General features: G+C 33.0%; 1 protein-coding gene across 1 annotated transcript; it reads right to left on the reverse strand.

Annotated features, from left to right (window-relative positions):
• Positions 1–627: 627 nt before the first annotated feature.
• LOC122608892 (subtilisin-like protease SBT4.3) lies at positions 628–15,803 on the reverse strand. The gene is made up of 12 exons (XM_043781965.1): positions 15,612–15,803; positions 15,373–15,464; positions 15,187–15,278; positions 14,060–14,306; positions 11,675–12,173; positions 11,505–11,599; positions 11,209–11,418; positions 11,001–11,112; positions 10,453–10,666; positions 9,716–10,254; positions 9,515–9,598; positions 628–1,104 (listed from the first exon to the last, which is right to left on the reverse strand). Exons 1-12 carry the CDS (start codon positions 15,801–15,803, stop codon positions 628–630), a joined length of 2,853 nt encoding a protein of 950 aa, XP_043637900.1.
• Between the last annotated feature and the right edge of the window lie 1,148 nt (positions 15,804–16,951).

Raw genomic sequence — 16,951 nt, forward strand, 5'->3', positions numbered from 1 at the left:
ATTAAGAGTAATAGTAATCTTGCCGAAACCATGAATTATTACAAAACCTTCAATGTCTAGTCTAGAAATAGATACGAGATTCCGAGTAATTCTCGGTACATATAAGGTATCTACTAGTCTAATACATTTTCTAGTGCTCATATGTAAAATATAAGTTCCCATGGCTTCGACATCTAAAAAATCACCACTTCCAACTCTAAGTTTTCTTTGGCCCTTTGGTAGCTTCTGGATTGTATGGAATCCCTGCATTGAGTTAGTCACATGAACCATAGAACCAGAGTCACCCCACCATGTATTAACAGGAACATCAGTAGTAAAAGAATCAAATATTACATAAAGTACGTTACCTTTCTTAGCTAGCCATTCCTTGAACTTAGGGCAATCTTTCTGAACATGCCCTTGAGTACGACAGAACTTACATTTGATGTTCAAGACATTAGAGCTAGAGGCAACTGCACCAGGACTGATCTTTGAAGCTTTCTTTCCAGTCTTGTTATTGTTGTTACCCTTCCTCTTCTTAGAATTAGCAGTGGTAGTAAGGTGAACAGCTTCAGGTTTCTCGAGCTTAAGGCGATCCTCTTCTTGTTGACACATTGCAATCAGTTCACTCATCTTCCATTTATCTTTCTAAGCATTATAGTTAATTTTGAAGGCATCAAATTGAGCAGGCAATGATGTCATTATGAAATGCACAATAAAATTATTAGAGACTTCCATTTCGAGAGTCTTAAGCTTGTTCGCCATGTCACTCATTTTCATTATGTGTTCACGGACACAACTACTTTCATCATATTTCAGAGTAAGCATCTTTAGCATTAAACTGCTTGCATGCGCTTTAGACGATCCCTTGAAGTAATCCTCAACAGATTTGAGGTAATCTCTGACTTTGTCAGACTCAGGGATAGCTCCTCGAAGACCAAGGGGAATAGAGTTTTTGACCGTCATAAGTGATAACCGATTTGCCTTGTCCCACTTCTCAAATGTTGCATTCTGTTCTGCAGTAGAGTTCGCAGTAATAGCATCGGGTTCATCATTACGAATGGCATAGTCAAGGTCAAGCAGTGTAGTTTGCACCGGTAAGTGGCTGAATGCCAAGAGTAGGTGCTACAGTGGAAATAAGGAGGATATAGATTTAGGATACAAGTAATAGAAGATTAATAAAGTAATGCCAAAAACTAAGGGCAATTAGATTATAGTGACATAATTAGCTATCTAAAGCAGACTAAGCAATATCTATAAAACTAATGGAACTAAAGTAATGCCTAAACTTAACTAAGGGCTAATAATAATGTTCCTTATAATAACATAATTAGATATCCAAGGCTTATTGAGTAATGTTTCTAAAAGTAATGGAACTAACGTAATGCCTAAATACGTAAGAGGCTAAAGTAATGTTCCTAAAAGTAATGAGACAAAGACCATTATACTTGTGAATAAGTAATGGAAAAAATGTCTCAGAAAAAATAATTTTCAAAAAATAAGAGACAAATTTAGCCACAAAATTATAAGGTAAAATTAGTAAGCACGAGTTCATTCATCAGCTAAAATCATCTTTAGTTTAATACGAACTTAAGTTATAACTCGTGAATAAGTAAGCACGAAGTAGACCATAAGTTCGTGATGATGTAAGCACGAAGGTAACATAAGTCAACACGATGTTCTTGTGATGACGTCAGCACGAAGAAGTCATAAGTCTACACAAAGTTCGTGATGACGTCAGCGTGAAGACAATCTGGTTCGTCTAATGACGTCAGCACGAAGTAGTAATGAGTTCGTCTGAAGATAGCTGACTTCGTCTGAAGATAGCTGACTTCGTGCGAAGACATGAGCGCGAAGGTGGTGCAAAAACTGTGATGACGTCAGCACGAAGTAGTTTTGAGTTCGTGATGACGTCAGCACGAATTCGTGATGACGTCAGCACGAGTTTCTTCATTCTGCAGCTTCTAAGTTCGCGTAAAACCCTCGAAACGAACCAAAAACATAACAGGACTTCGTAACGCGGCTCTGATACCACATGTTGGAATAAACATGGTTTGATTCAAGGAAAAATACTCACCAAATGATCCTGTGGAACCTGTAAAGGCATTAAACATGTTTGCCATTGATTTCGGGTTCCCAAAACAAGGTGATTGAGTTAGGATGAGATGGGTAATTCGGCTGTGATGTTATGCACGAATTTGAGAGGAGTAAACACACGAATTTGTGTGGGATTTTGTGTGTGTGATTAACCTTAACTTAGGGTTAATTACCCTCTATTTATAATGAGAGTAATTACACTTACCACCCTTTAGTAATTACACATTCAACCCCTGTGGTGTTTAATGTGTATACCATTAGTCCTCTTATTTACAATCACCTAATGGGAAACCTTATTCTACGTCTCTAAGAGTAAATACGCTAATCATATATTTACCTAGACATAGGGATTTCATTATCGTCAATTATCATATCAAGAATGATACATGATCAGTGACGGTCACACTAACGTAGTTCCAACAAGAGATTCTTTGAGTTGGAAAGAAAATCCAAAGCATCGTCAAAAGGAACAGTTCCACACGACAAATGTCTCTCCAACAAAAGCTCCGAAAGTATTATAAGTTTACTAAGCTAGCTTCGAAGGCAATTGACCGGCAGTCAACTTTTTCTTACACTTTGTACGTGTGGATCAAACAAAATAGCATCTAAGCTCATGGTGTCTTTATAGCCGTCACAATTTGTTGGCCGTCAACTAAATTACACATCATCTAAATCAAAGGCCAAATACCAGATATTAAATACTTATGCAACAAACAACTCAAGTATTAAAACTAATGGCCTATGAAATAAGGTGATTTAAGCTAGTTAGATAGAAATTCATAATTAAACTTGAATTTCATTAATACGATATACATAACATGTAGATAATACTCTTGTGCATTCCATTGACCATTGTCATATGGAGCCTATCTAATATGTACAAAGTTCTTGTATATAAGAACCAGTGATCAAGATTAATATCATTATGTTGTGCGTCGCAACATAAAATTTAATGTTATTATGCAGTACATTTAGGGGTGTTTGTGTTTGCGTTTTCAAGATAGATTATGCGTTTAAAAGTTGCGTTTTGAAAAATTGTCTGCTTTTTCAAAACTACATTTTCTCTCTAATAAAACGCAGATAATCACTTATTTTGCCAAACAAATTTTTTGATTATTGCGTTATACAAACGCAATAATTAAATAATCAGCTCAAAACTCAATCACAAACACCCCTTAATATTGAAACGAATTTCGAATGGATATTAGTTAACATTTTTCCCAAGGAAGCGAGCCGTGACCATCAATTTGGCCAGATCGATCGATAGTGCCTTTTTACCGGATGTGAAAACAATCTAACAATGCTTATCTACACAATTTTTCCATCCATCCATTGTTCTCAATGCAACAATACTGGTCATAATATGCACATGAATAGTTGTTTTTGATATATATATATATATATATATTGAAATTGGTAGTAAAATAATAAGGGATAACAATAAAGGTAATAACCATGGATAACATAATTAATAACAAAACATATAGTAAAAGAGATAGCATATATAGATTGTATATATATATATATATATATGTATAATGGACTTCATTCAGGCAGCCTAAAGTCTATATCATAAATCTTTTTCATGAAACATTATCTACTAATAAACTAAAACAGGATTGTAGCCTCTATTTAAAGACAGGTGATCGATATGTCTTAGAACGACAAGTGTCATTGATCAAATAAATTAAATTATAAATTAAATATTAGGCCAATGTTTGACAATAATAATAAGACCATGTTTCCTTATTATCTACTTATGTTTCCTTATTTAAAGATTTTAAGTACGTGTAAATTGGATTTCAAATCAAATATAATGGATAGACGAATACGATAGAGATGATTATTTCTTATTTAATTGATTTCATTTATCTACATTATCTATGCAAAGGGAAGGAGGGGATTTGACTTTACTAAGATATGGATGGATAAATGATTTGTTCCTCCATTGATTTATATTTTGTACATCAGGCAAGGTCGGTAATACATTTAACATACAACCCTAAGCGATTTACATGTATACCATTTTTTACAATTTCACAACAATATAGTTAATGCTAAAATCTTTATTATTTATTTTTACATTTTATAGAATTAATTTTAAATAAATCAATTATGTTTCAATTTACATTCAATTATTAGTACTAGTATTATACAAACACAATGAACTAGTATTAATTCACCATAATAAATTCATCAAGTTTGGTTCATATAACTCAACTTTCATATATATATATATATATATATATATATAGGAAAAGTGAATATGAGGTTGTTCTCCATCTAAGCTTAGATGGGGAACTCCTCATATACAAGTATTTTAATATTTGTTTGAATTTTAAATAAAAACATATGATTATAAAAACCAAATGTGAGGAGTTCCCTATCTAAGCTTAGATGGGGAACAACCCCATACTCACTGCTCTCATATCTACCAATAAACTAAAACATGATTCAAGCATCCTTTAATTGACACGTGTTACAATATCTAAACGACACGTGTTCCTCTTAACTTATTAGAGTAAATATACAGGTCTAATTTTTATATACCTAAAATAATTATAGATACCTAATTAAATTGTTAAAGATATGTATTAATCTTTATATTATATATATAATAAAGAAAGATTGTTTTTTAAACTATTTTTAGAAACAATTATAATGTGTCATGTCAATAAATTTTTTCAAAATATTTTTTATTCTATTTATGATGTCATATTTAGTTAGTAATCTTTTTATAGATAAATAGCCCATTAAATATTTTCAAAATGTTTTATTTTATTTATGATGTCTACAAATTTATTCTTTTATTAGAAACAAAGTAAATTCTTTTTAATATAATATCATGAAATGTCTTTTTTATGTTTTGTTAATGCAATATGCACTACAAACAATACTGCATTTGTTCACACTTTTAATGAGTATGAACAAATTAAAAATTTTGTCACGCTTTTTTGTGTGTAAAAATATATAGAAATAAAAGTGTGTATAAATTTTTTCACATAAAAGAGTAAATAGCCCATTAAATATTTTCAAAATGTTTTATTTTATTATGATGTCTACAAATTTATTCTTTTATTAGAAACAAAGTAAATTCTTTTTAATATAATATCATGAAATGTCTTTTTATGTTTTGTTAATGCAATAGACACTACAAACAATACTGCATTTGTTCACACTTTTAACGAGTGTGAACAAATTAAAAATTTTGTCATGTTTTTTAGTGTGTAAAAATATATAGAAATAAAAGTGTGTATAAATTTCTCCATACAAAAAAGTGTGTAGAACTAAAAGTTCACACTTTTTAGTATGAACTTTGATAATTATTTTGTAACACCTCATTTGTCCACGCTTTTATAGTGAGGTACTAATATTTATAAATTATTGTGTTAATCAATTTAATATTTCCAAGCCGAGTTATGATATATCAATAACAAAAATTATATACATTTTTTAAGATTTTTTTTGCTTTTAAATTTTAGTTAAAATGTCTGGGTTGAACCCAGGTTGATTAGCTAGTATAAAATAAAATTACTATGTATTTAACAAATTAACAAGTACGTGTAAACATCAATTACAATCTCTATCCTCCAAGTTACAATTAATTATTATTCTGAATCAGTATAGAAGTGTTAATTAGTCTATTGTTAATATAAGCTTTCCATCATTGGGAGTTTGCAGCACACCACACTTTGGTTTTCTAATCGACATTCTGTTCAACCCAATTGCCGTACATTAACAAGTAACACATATATATATTTTTGATTACATATATATGTGTTATATTTTAATTTATAATTTTAATAATATTTTAACTAGCAATTTTCTAATTATGTTCATAGTAATTATAATAATAACTAGGTTTAGCCCCGTGCGTTGCACGAGATAACATAAATTTCTATTAAATAGTTTAACAAATGTTCAATATAAAAAAAACTGTCATCGAAAAACGAAGATATTTTTTTATGTAATGAAGTAAAATATCAAATGACAAAGTAATAAACATTATTAAAGGAAAAATTATAAATCTCAAGATAAATCTTCACTTTTTTTCATCATCCATCACCCCTTCCACAAGCAATGAATATTTCACCATTCTCTCACCGTCTATGTAGGAATTAATCTTGACTCAGTCATATTATCTAGTTTGAGTTGGTTTTATTTAAGTTAGTATTTGAGTTGATTTTAGTGTTGCTTCAAATAAATGGTATAAAGTCATGGGATTGACCGAATTATATGCCATTGAGAATATGGACATTATGGGTCATACCCATGACTGATTCCTTAGGTAAAGTTGGTATTGTATTTCCTTATTTTTAGGATCACATGAGATGTAGTTTTGCCTATTTAAGGCTTATTCAGTCATTGAATAAGAAATAAGTTTCACCTTTGTTTTCTATATTTTTGTACGTATTTACTCTCTTTTCTTATTAACCTACATAATATACATACTGAGTGAGGTTGAGAGCGATAAAAAACAAAGAAAAAGATAAAACTAAAAAGGTGAGAGGGTGAGAAAAAAAAACCAGATTTACACACCATCACCCTTTGGTACCTACAGGGCGGATGGTGTTCCAACTGGTCACCGGTCGATCACCACCTTGCCTCCTTACGTATTATGTCTACCTTCAAAGAATTAAACATAGAGTATATAAAAACATAAATTCAACTTAAATTAAGACAACATTTTTTATGTTCCAAGTAATCTAAAGTTTATACTTTTGCAATATATTATGTTGGAAAATAAAAATTAAATATAAATTAAAAAAATTTACATCTCAAAAGATATTATATTAAAAAAAAATTAAGAATCATTATTACTTTTTAATAAGAATTAAAAAGATCTTTAAAATATGGAAACTTTTTTATAAATTTGGGATATGTCATTAATATATATTTTATGTAAGAAACTATTACCATATATCTCTTTTATATATATGTTAAGTGTCATCTAATTATATAAATAATTTTTTTAATAATTTTTTGTGGGATTTTAGACCGAATATCTATCATGTTTTTCAAAATATAAACAAAAATCTCATTAGATCAAGTGGTTTATGTTTCACATAAAAAACTTGAGGTTGTGGGTTCTAATCATGCTTATGACTGTTTAATATGCTATTTATTCATAATTAATAAAAGCTATGATGATGATTTGTCAAGTACCTATAGGTGCTAGCTTACGTGTCAACGTTTAAGAGACTAACAACGTGAGATCGCCACGTAGGAAAAAAATGATGTGACGAGCTCTGAGATATGTCACATCATCAAATTGAGATAGAGAATTATATAGATATATAGATATGAAACACTAAGTTATATTTATGAAATTCAAATAAGTAGATAAAAAAAACCATATATATCGAATGATAAAATTTTGTTTAATGTATATGCATGTGTTTAAAGTTTTATACTTAATTCTTTTATATAAGAGAAATAATCGTATAAATATAATCAATTTCGTACTCGGGTATTAGTATTATTAAATAATATATCATGTAAATTTGTATCAAACCAATCTACCAATAAACTAAAACATAAATTATAACTAAACATATATTATATTTATCATTACTGTTTATTATAATTTAGTTTCGATCATTTACTTTAGTTACAATTTATTTCATATTCACAAATCATGTATGTAGCATATTCGAATTTCTTTTATGATACAATTTATATAGTTATCGTACATCGTACGGGTATTAGGACTAGTATATATATATATATCTCCCGACACATAAATAATATGTAAATATTAACCAATTTTGCAAATAGTTAATTATTATTATATATAAAACTAGATTATTTTCCCGTATAATACGTAAGATAATGTATTAAGTTTTCATAATAATGTAATTAGTAAATATAATGATATTGTTATTAACAAAAAAAAAGTATCACACTCTATGACCTATTACCTTCTATGACCTATCACTCTCACTATCTCACCGCAGCAACGTGCGAGTACTTTCTCTCGTATTATAAATTAAAAATCTCTACTACGTCTTTGAATCAAATACCTTTATATCAATTATTTACATCACCACTAGCATTGTACGAGTACCATGCTCGTTATGATTAAAAATAATATATGAGATTAATGATCGAATTAAGAGATTTTAAATATTTAACTTATTAGATTTTAATATCGTATATACATATGATAAGATTAAATAAATGTATTAAAATATTTAAAATAACATGTGAACCTAGAGTTTTAGCATTTTATGGGAAAAAATCATAAATATGTTAGAAAATTTTATAATTAGTTAGAATGATGAAAAATTAAAAAAATTTCTCAAACTGATGACTACAAAATGAAATAATTTCTCAAGTATAAATTAATAATTTAGTAAAGATAAAAAGTATAAACTATTGATGGAAAACAAAAAGGTGTAAATTAATAAGAATTTTGCTACAAAATTATATATATTATTTCTCAAATATAAAATAATAATTTAGTGAGGGTAAAAAATGTAATTATTAACGAAAAATAAAAAAGTGTAAACTAATGAGAAATTTTTCTACAAAAATATATAATAATTTTTGTGTGAGTCCATAGTATTTATTTTTAAATATGAGTTATAACATAAGAAAGATCTAATTTGTTAAAGTCAAAGCTTTGATATTGATTAATAAGTTATTAGGTCAGTTTTTTTTATTATATATATAGATATATATAAAAGGACATAATAGGAAACCAAAAAAAATACGTACAAATGGTTGAGCAGAAAATAGGGTTGTCAGGGATGGCAATGGGGAGTGTATCATCAGGGATCTCAGTCCCCATCCCCATTCTCAATTCTCATTTGCAATCTCCATCTCCGGCAGAGAATTAGATTACATCCCATACGTGTCCCCGTCGGTATCGGGATCCCATCGGGTGATCGAGGATTTCTTTATTGAAAAAACATAAATTAATAAAAGTTCAAAATAGTTAAGAGATCGTATAGTTCAGCTTTTTCCTTGATAAAATATGAATATAATTATATTATTTTTTTTGAAAGTTCGTGTCACGGGACGACTAGCCGTTACATCCATATGGGCAAGTAGTCATTAGCGACCGATCCACGAAATCAGGGACCACATGGGAGGAAAAACTCACCAATTTAACCGCTACAGAAGGCACGAAATTAAATTGGAGGTAAAACCTCACCTGTTCAGACTCGAACCTTGGTCTCCCAGAATCCAAGCATCATTGCAGGACTTCGAAATGCCAATGAGGTTTTTAACCCATTGGCAATATATATAATATATAATGTGTAATATAATTTTAGTTTTGAATAAAGTAATTTTAAACTTAGAGTGAGTCTAACAAATAAAAAAAATTAATGTAATTATACTAAATATATATAATTTTTTTGGGTTCGGGTATGGGTATCGGAGATTTATGGTTTCCCGTCCCCGTCCCATCACCATCGGGGAATGAAATTACATTTCCATATCCGTCCCCATTTCCAGTCAACTCGGGGATTCCCAAGTCAAACCGGATTCGGGTATCGAATTCTTTATCGAGTACCTGTTAAACCAAAAAGGTGATTCCTTCACACAATGAGTTCATATAGTACAAATATACAGGGTTATAATAATCACTCAAGTATTTTCAGTACAAGAGAACCATCACCAAAAGAATTACACTAATGGCGCAAATCCTTGGTGGTGTTGGAGGTGCTCCTCCCACAGAGGTGGCTTTCGTCGTATATACCACGACAGGACTGCGAACATGGTGAATTGAATCTGTCCATAACAACGACATACTCTTTACTGTTAGAGGTGAAATTATTCTTCCTCTAACAGTCACACTAAATGATATCTTTTGATATAACGTGGTGAATTGTAGAGTGTTGGGCTCCACAATGATTTCTAACCCATGGCTTCCTGTTACGGATACAGTGTATGTTGATTGAGCTGGACCGACATTTGTAACCGTTCTTGGGAAAGTAACCACGAATGCAGATTTCGTCTCAACTTGAACTGCCATGGAGGGGTAGTTCAGTTCTTTATGGGTTAGGTTGACTGGACAATTAGTGTTTGGCATATGGCACCATATCTTGCGGTAGTCATCAGGAGATGTCTCATACACAAGACCGGGATCCGTAGCCTTCACAGGATTAATATGGCCAGAACCGTATGCGAATTCAGCATCCGTGCTCAGGGCAGCATTCATTTCCATGGCTGTCACACAATTAAATAAGAAGCAATGACATGGCATATCTATTTATCTTCAAATTTGTTATATGCGAAACTTAGAATGATAAGTTTGATATGATTTAGATATGTGATGTATCTACTTATGGAATATATATTGCTCCATATAAGTTAAGTACTCTATTCTCCTATGTCATGTACGAAACTGGGAGAATGATGTATTACCTGTAGTCATTAAAGCAGATTTAAGTGCAGATGGAGACCAATTGGGGTGAAACGACTTGACGAAAGCTGCAACTGCAGTAACGTGTGGGCAAGCCATTGACGTCCCTGACAGTATAGTGTACTTCACACGCCTGGTGTCGTAAGGCATTCCAGAGGGGGGACCAAATGGTGAAAAAGCGGCTAGAATTTCCACTCCGGGTGCTGTTACATCAGGCTACCATAACACAACACATTTATCAATCTCGTGAACCAATAGAAAAGATTGCTACAGATGAGCAATTGTGAAATGATCTATCCAGGGTATCATTTTTCCAGTGTTTAATACATAAATTTGAAAGTGATCATTCCAAGTGGTTTATAAAATGAGAACAATTTAGCACTGTTGGCATTGAGACAACAGAAACAGAGTTGACAGTGTATCCTTTGGTTGATTAATACGTTCCCCTTTCACCAAAAACAATAGTTGAAGCTAAAGAAAAATAATTCAGTTTCTTATATCATCACAACGATTACTCACAAATATTTAAAGTAATAATAATCACACATACCTTTACAATATCTGGTATTGACTTGGTCGGTCCCCGCGACGAAAATGGAGCAATGAGAAGAGCTGCTGGATTGTGAATCTCTTCACTTTTGAAAAATCTTACCACAGGCTCTCTGTTTTAAAAATAGGTAATCGTTAGGCTGGTAAATTTAGAAATAAACATAACCTCATACTACTACAACGAAAAGTTTACTAAAAAGACATCATACCTTGCGGATTTTTTGTAGGTTTTGACAAAGTTAATGTCATTAGTTCCTAACACTATAGCACGTGATGGCACGACATCAGATGTATTTTCTTTGTTTGGTATGATATAACCCAATGCTTGGGGATCTTCTACCGTCTCGAAGACATTTGAATCACACAGAACCACCTTTTGTTTGACCATGGAACTGTCTAAGCAAGATGGAGAACAACGCCTGTAACATAACAAAGTTGTATTATTCTTTTGTATGTATATGTTTTACTTCTTATTAAGGTATAGATAAATAGCCAGACTACTGACATTGCTTCTGTTTCAGAACACGTGCGGGTCACTTCTTTGCCATAAACAAGAGGCACTTCTGCAGCACTTGATGGAAAGGCATTAACAGAATCACCCTACAACATTTTGTTAGATCCATTAACTATAATGCTTAGCAGTAAATACGACATTGTGCGTAACAGTATACTCACCACTAGAATCGTACCGTCCCCAAGAAGAATTTTATCAACAATTCTTCTATCAGTGTAGCTTGCTCCAACAGTAAAGATCCACGGCACATAATCTAAAACAGTGTGTATGGTAGGACCAGAATTCCCGGCACAATGGACTGTGAGTATATCTTTCTCCATTGCGTGAAAAGCGCCAATTCCAATAGGATCAGAGATCAGCTCCCTTGGATTAGGTCCTCCCAGTGAAATAGATATAATGTCAACTCCGTCAGCTATCGCATCTTGGAAAGCTGACATTATATCAATGTCCATGCAAAAGAATCTGCAAACTTTATAAACTGCAATTCTTGCGGAAGGAACGCCTCCCCTAGCAATTCCTTGTGCCAAACCGTAAAAGTTTGCATTCACTTCATTGCCGGCTGCAATGGATGCAACGTGAGTACCGTGTCCATTATCATCTCTAGCAGAAAGTCCCGTGTTGTCAAAGCCAAGCACATAAGAACGAGCACCGATAATTTTCCTACGGATGGACGGCATTAGAGACTGTTTTAGTTTATAAACTAGTATAAATCTATAGGTAGTTATCATATTTGTAAATTGATTTGACTCATTTAATGAGAACCTGTTGTTGAGATCACATTCAACAAGTAATATCAGAGCCTAATCAATTACAATGGTTCAACGTGATTCAATATGGAGATGTTTAATGTAAAAACTGACTTTGGCTAATGGTGGGTTTAATGGGAGCATTGATCATGTCTTATTGCACGGATGAGTCATTGCTCAATCTAGACAAAGTCAGATATTAATGGAGAAACTTGATAGTGCCAACAACCTTAGCTTTGGTGACCGAGTTCAGGTACTATAATTGACCCGGGAATAAGTATTGAAGATCACAGATTATATGTCAGACCGTTTGGGTATTTTGTTGTGGTTTCGGATTATGAAGATAGTCCCCTCACCTTTTTTTTTTTGAACAGCTAGTCCCCTCACCTTTTTGACATAATTTCTTAAAACTCAAGGTTGAGACTCTAATGTATGGAAGGAAAGCCTATCAAAGAAGTAATTTCTTGTGGCAGTAAACATATAGATGACTCTGGTGAAGGGTTCTTCATAAAAAGGTAAAGATGATCAAAAGTGTTGGTTGTGTCAACACTTAAAATACTATATTGATCATAATTGTTTGAATCGGACAAATTCTACATATGACCCATAGTAAGAGTCTTTTGAATGATAGTTGTTCAACATGATTTGAGTCCTGCTAAACTGTGGCATTGTAGTTTGACACACAGTTTTTTGGGAACTTAAAGCAATACACCTCTAGATTTATTAACAACTATGTGTATGGTAAGAATCATATAGCTAAATTTGGTAAGAATCATATAGCTAAATTTATCAAGGAAAACACAAAACGGAAGGTATAGTGAGCTATGTACATTCTGATTCGCAGGGGCCTGAAACTCTGCAAGGGTGGAGCAAGGTACTTCATGTTGACGTTCGATGACTAATCAAGAAGAGTGTACTTTGATTATGTGATCAAGACAAAGAATGATGGGCTGAAGCTACACTAACTTTTCTGTATTATGTAGACCGACCCCCTTAATCAGAAATAAGGTTTAAAACACCAATAGGGAAGTTTGGACTAGTGATCAAGCAGACTACAACCATCTCAAAGTATTTGCAGGTTCCATTGCATATGCACATTCAAACTTACAGAGCTTGAGCCAAGAAACCAAAAGTATATATATTTACGAATTATCTAAAGAGAGTAAAAAGTTACGAACTTTTGGGATTAGATGATGATAGAGCGTGCCTAATTAAGCTGTTGATTATAAGGATGTTCTGTTTAATGAAAATAAATATGATGTAAAAAGGCCTGATTAGTCGAGTCAACTTGAATGAAAGTCTTTGTGATGCTTAAACTACAGAACAGCATACTACTCCATATATCACAGTATGAACAAAGTGAAATGGTGAAGACTCATTATTAGTCAAGATAATATGAAACACAATATAAGAAATTAGTGCTAACTCCCTAGAACTAAAAATAAAGCAACCTATGAGTTGGGCATCACAGTAAAATGATGGGGCCATTGCCTCGTGGTTAGCTACCATGATGAGGACGTGGATTATATGTAACTTTTTTGAAGTCCAACATCAATCTATAATTAAGTTTAAACTTTTCCTCAAATTTGGAACATAATGGCTAACTCATATACTAGAGTCTAGAATTCTGAACAAGCAAGGATTCAAGACTCCGACTAGTTATTTTGATTAACGTAATAGCTAGTAACAAATTTATGGTTCTTTTGACCAGAGAAAGGATGAAGACTAGATATATGTATCTTCATCAACATAATAGTGCCAACGCCTTCTTTGACAATTAAGTTAAACGGTTGGACTTACTTGTTACAGGAGAAATTATAGCCACCTGCACATTCTCCTCTCCACTTTTTTGGAATTGGGCCAAAACCTTCATCGCTAAAGCTCTCAGACTCTGGCCAGATTCCGTGATCAATTACTCCAATAATTATATCACTCTCAACTGAAGGGCGTCTTTCGGTCTTTCTTGGAAGTCCCATGAAGTCCCATGACCTTGTTGTTTGAGGTCGGACCTTTTGATTGGGAAACACCGAGATGACCTCATCAAAACCTGTTGGAATTTCAAACATACAATTGATTACTTCCAAAACATCAGCTGGACACGCACTCGAAGGTAATCAAGTCAAAGGATAGTATGTTATTTTAGGTATGAAAAATGTCCACTCAATAATTACAAGCAGAGAGGATTTGGCCACTGAAATAGTAGCCCTACCTGTGTAAGCTAAAATAATGGCAGAGCTAGTATATGTTCAATAAACGAAATACTGTGTCACTATTGAGCTTTGTATCTTGATTGTGAATTACTATAGTATGAATCTTACTTATGGTTGCTACGATTTCTATCATTCTGGCTGCATTTGTTGTCTTTAGTATGTTATAGTCTTAGTTTACTCTATTTTTGGTTTCTTTGGACTGATGCATGGCTTTACAAATTCAGAAGCAAATTCAACGGGTCATTACATTTATGTATTTGCTCTACTAAGTTTTTGATTGGTAATATCTAACGGGTCATTACATGGATCCATAGCTATGAAAAATGAAACATGTTAACTTTGATGTAGGGAGTTATGATGCCTATTATCGGACATGACGTAAAAATGCTTACTTCAACCAGTTTGTGACGAATTTGATATATTTGGGACAGGTTCCTTGTGACCTGCTTTGTTTGCAAAATAAAATGTTCTAATAATCTTTTGTTACGATCCCACATCGACCAAGTATGGGATTGGTAAGTGTCCCCTCCTTTGAGTTTTTGGAATTGAGTTTTTGGGAGTGAGTTCTACACCTGGCTTATATATAGTAAATTCGAAACCTTCAGCTAAATTTACTATTCGTACTTTGTATGTATTCTATTAGGAAAAAGAAGAACTAATCGATCACAAAATGCTACACATCCCGAAACTCAAAGTCAAGACAAGGTAAGGACTTACCGTTCAGCTTTTCTCGTTCTTCTGCTGTGAGGTATGCAGCAAATCCATTGATGTTCTTTGTATAGCTCCTTATAATGGATTTGTTTGCATAACTATATATTTATTTTTTAAGATATCGATGATCAGTCAATTAACTATTAAGTACATAGTTTGAAATCAAAATTAAGGACTAAATCAAAGATATACCTCGGATCCACGACTTGTTTTATAAGCCGAGAGTGATGTAATGAAGGTGAGTATTCACCTTCAGGGAGAGATCCCATATATGCTATGTAAAGCTGAACATATAAAAGTTAAAAAACTTAGCAATGGTTGATAGTACGCCATATATATACATATCAACTTAATTAGATGCATATATCAGTTCCTACAAAGACCAAATATATAACAGAAACTATAGTAGATACCATCTAGCTAGGAATTACCTCCCGCTCTTGATTAGTGGTGGAGGCGACGAGAGCCGAATTGATGAGTATCCATAATTTTATATGGTTGATCAACAGATCCATGTTGCTGATCGACATTCCATGTTGTTGCTTACGTGGCCTTCCGCATGGCCTCTTGGCCACCGCCACACCGGCCTGCTTGTTGTTCCATCTTCTTCGTGTAGATATCATGAAAAACCTCCATTATAAAATCCCTTGGAATTAAGCCGCTGTTTTTAGCAACACATAAGAAGGTTAATTATAGCATTAGCTAGTTTAAGTGGCAAAACATTGTCAATGATATATAGAATATATATATTTCGTATTATGGTCATGCATTGATGAATATGGTCCGTTAGATTAATACTACTATTAGTTACCATCTTTATTTTTTGCCAGTTTGCAAAACTATCTATATTTTCTACATTAAGCGCGCGTCCATCGAAAATATCAAATTAACATTTTTAGCAACTTTATTCTTACTTGTATTATTAGATTGGACCACTAATAAAATGCATAACTTGTCATTTCGAATTTCATTGTTTCATAAAATGCATAAAAAGCCAGAGGTCATGGGTTCGATCCTCATCCAATGCAAAGGTTGGAAGGTCTTTTCTACCATTTAGGTAGAAACTGGAAGCAGCCTCTCTACTTAGGTAGAGGTAAGGTCTGTCTACGTCTTAACCTCCCCCATACACCGTCGAGGTATTGGGGCTCAAAACCCGCAGAAAGCGGCACTGAGCAGTTACTTCCTTAATTACTTACTTATTGTTTCATATTTTAAGAGAAATTTATTTGTTTTATAGAAGATAATCCATGCTGTATATCACATGCAGGTAGAAAGCTAAGGTATGTAAATCTTTGAGAAAATTATTTTTGGACCAATTTTAGTTTAGGACCATTAATATCAAATCTCAATCAATTATTTTTCTCTCTCCTTAAATCTCAATTACTCTTTTTTTTTTTCACCCTCTCTTCTCCCTCCCCCTTCTTCTTCAGCCACCACCTTCATCTCCAACCACTACCATCATCTCCGGCCACCACCACTTCCTCATCCTTTCTTCTTCTCCGACGAGACAGCCACCACCATCATCTACGACCACCCCAGCCACGGCGCCGGCGCCAGCAACAAGGGTTACGCCCGTATCGTATCAAACCGCCACCATCTCTTGGATTGCCGCCTATCAAATCCATACGATTCTCATATGCGTTCGGCGACAACCCCTTTAGAACGGATGAGGGCAACACACACCGTATCCACCAGAAAACGAAACTGATTTCTTCGGAAATATCACCAGAGATGTCGTTGACGTCGCCGGATTTCAAAAAACAGAATTTAA

Source organism: Erigeron canadensis, chromosome 7, assembly GCF_010389155.1.
Source record: "Erigeron canadensis isolate Cc75 chromosome 7, C_canadensis_v1, whole genome shotgun sequence".
Classification (NCBI taxonomy): domain Eukaryota; kingdom Viridiplantae; phylum Streptophyta; class Magnoliopsida; order Asterales; family Asteraceae; genus Erigeron; species Erigeron canadensis.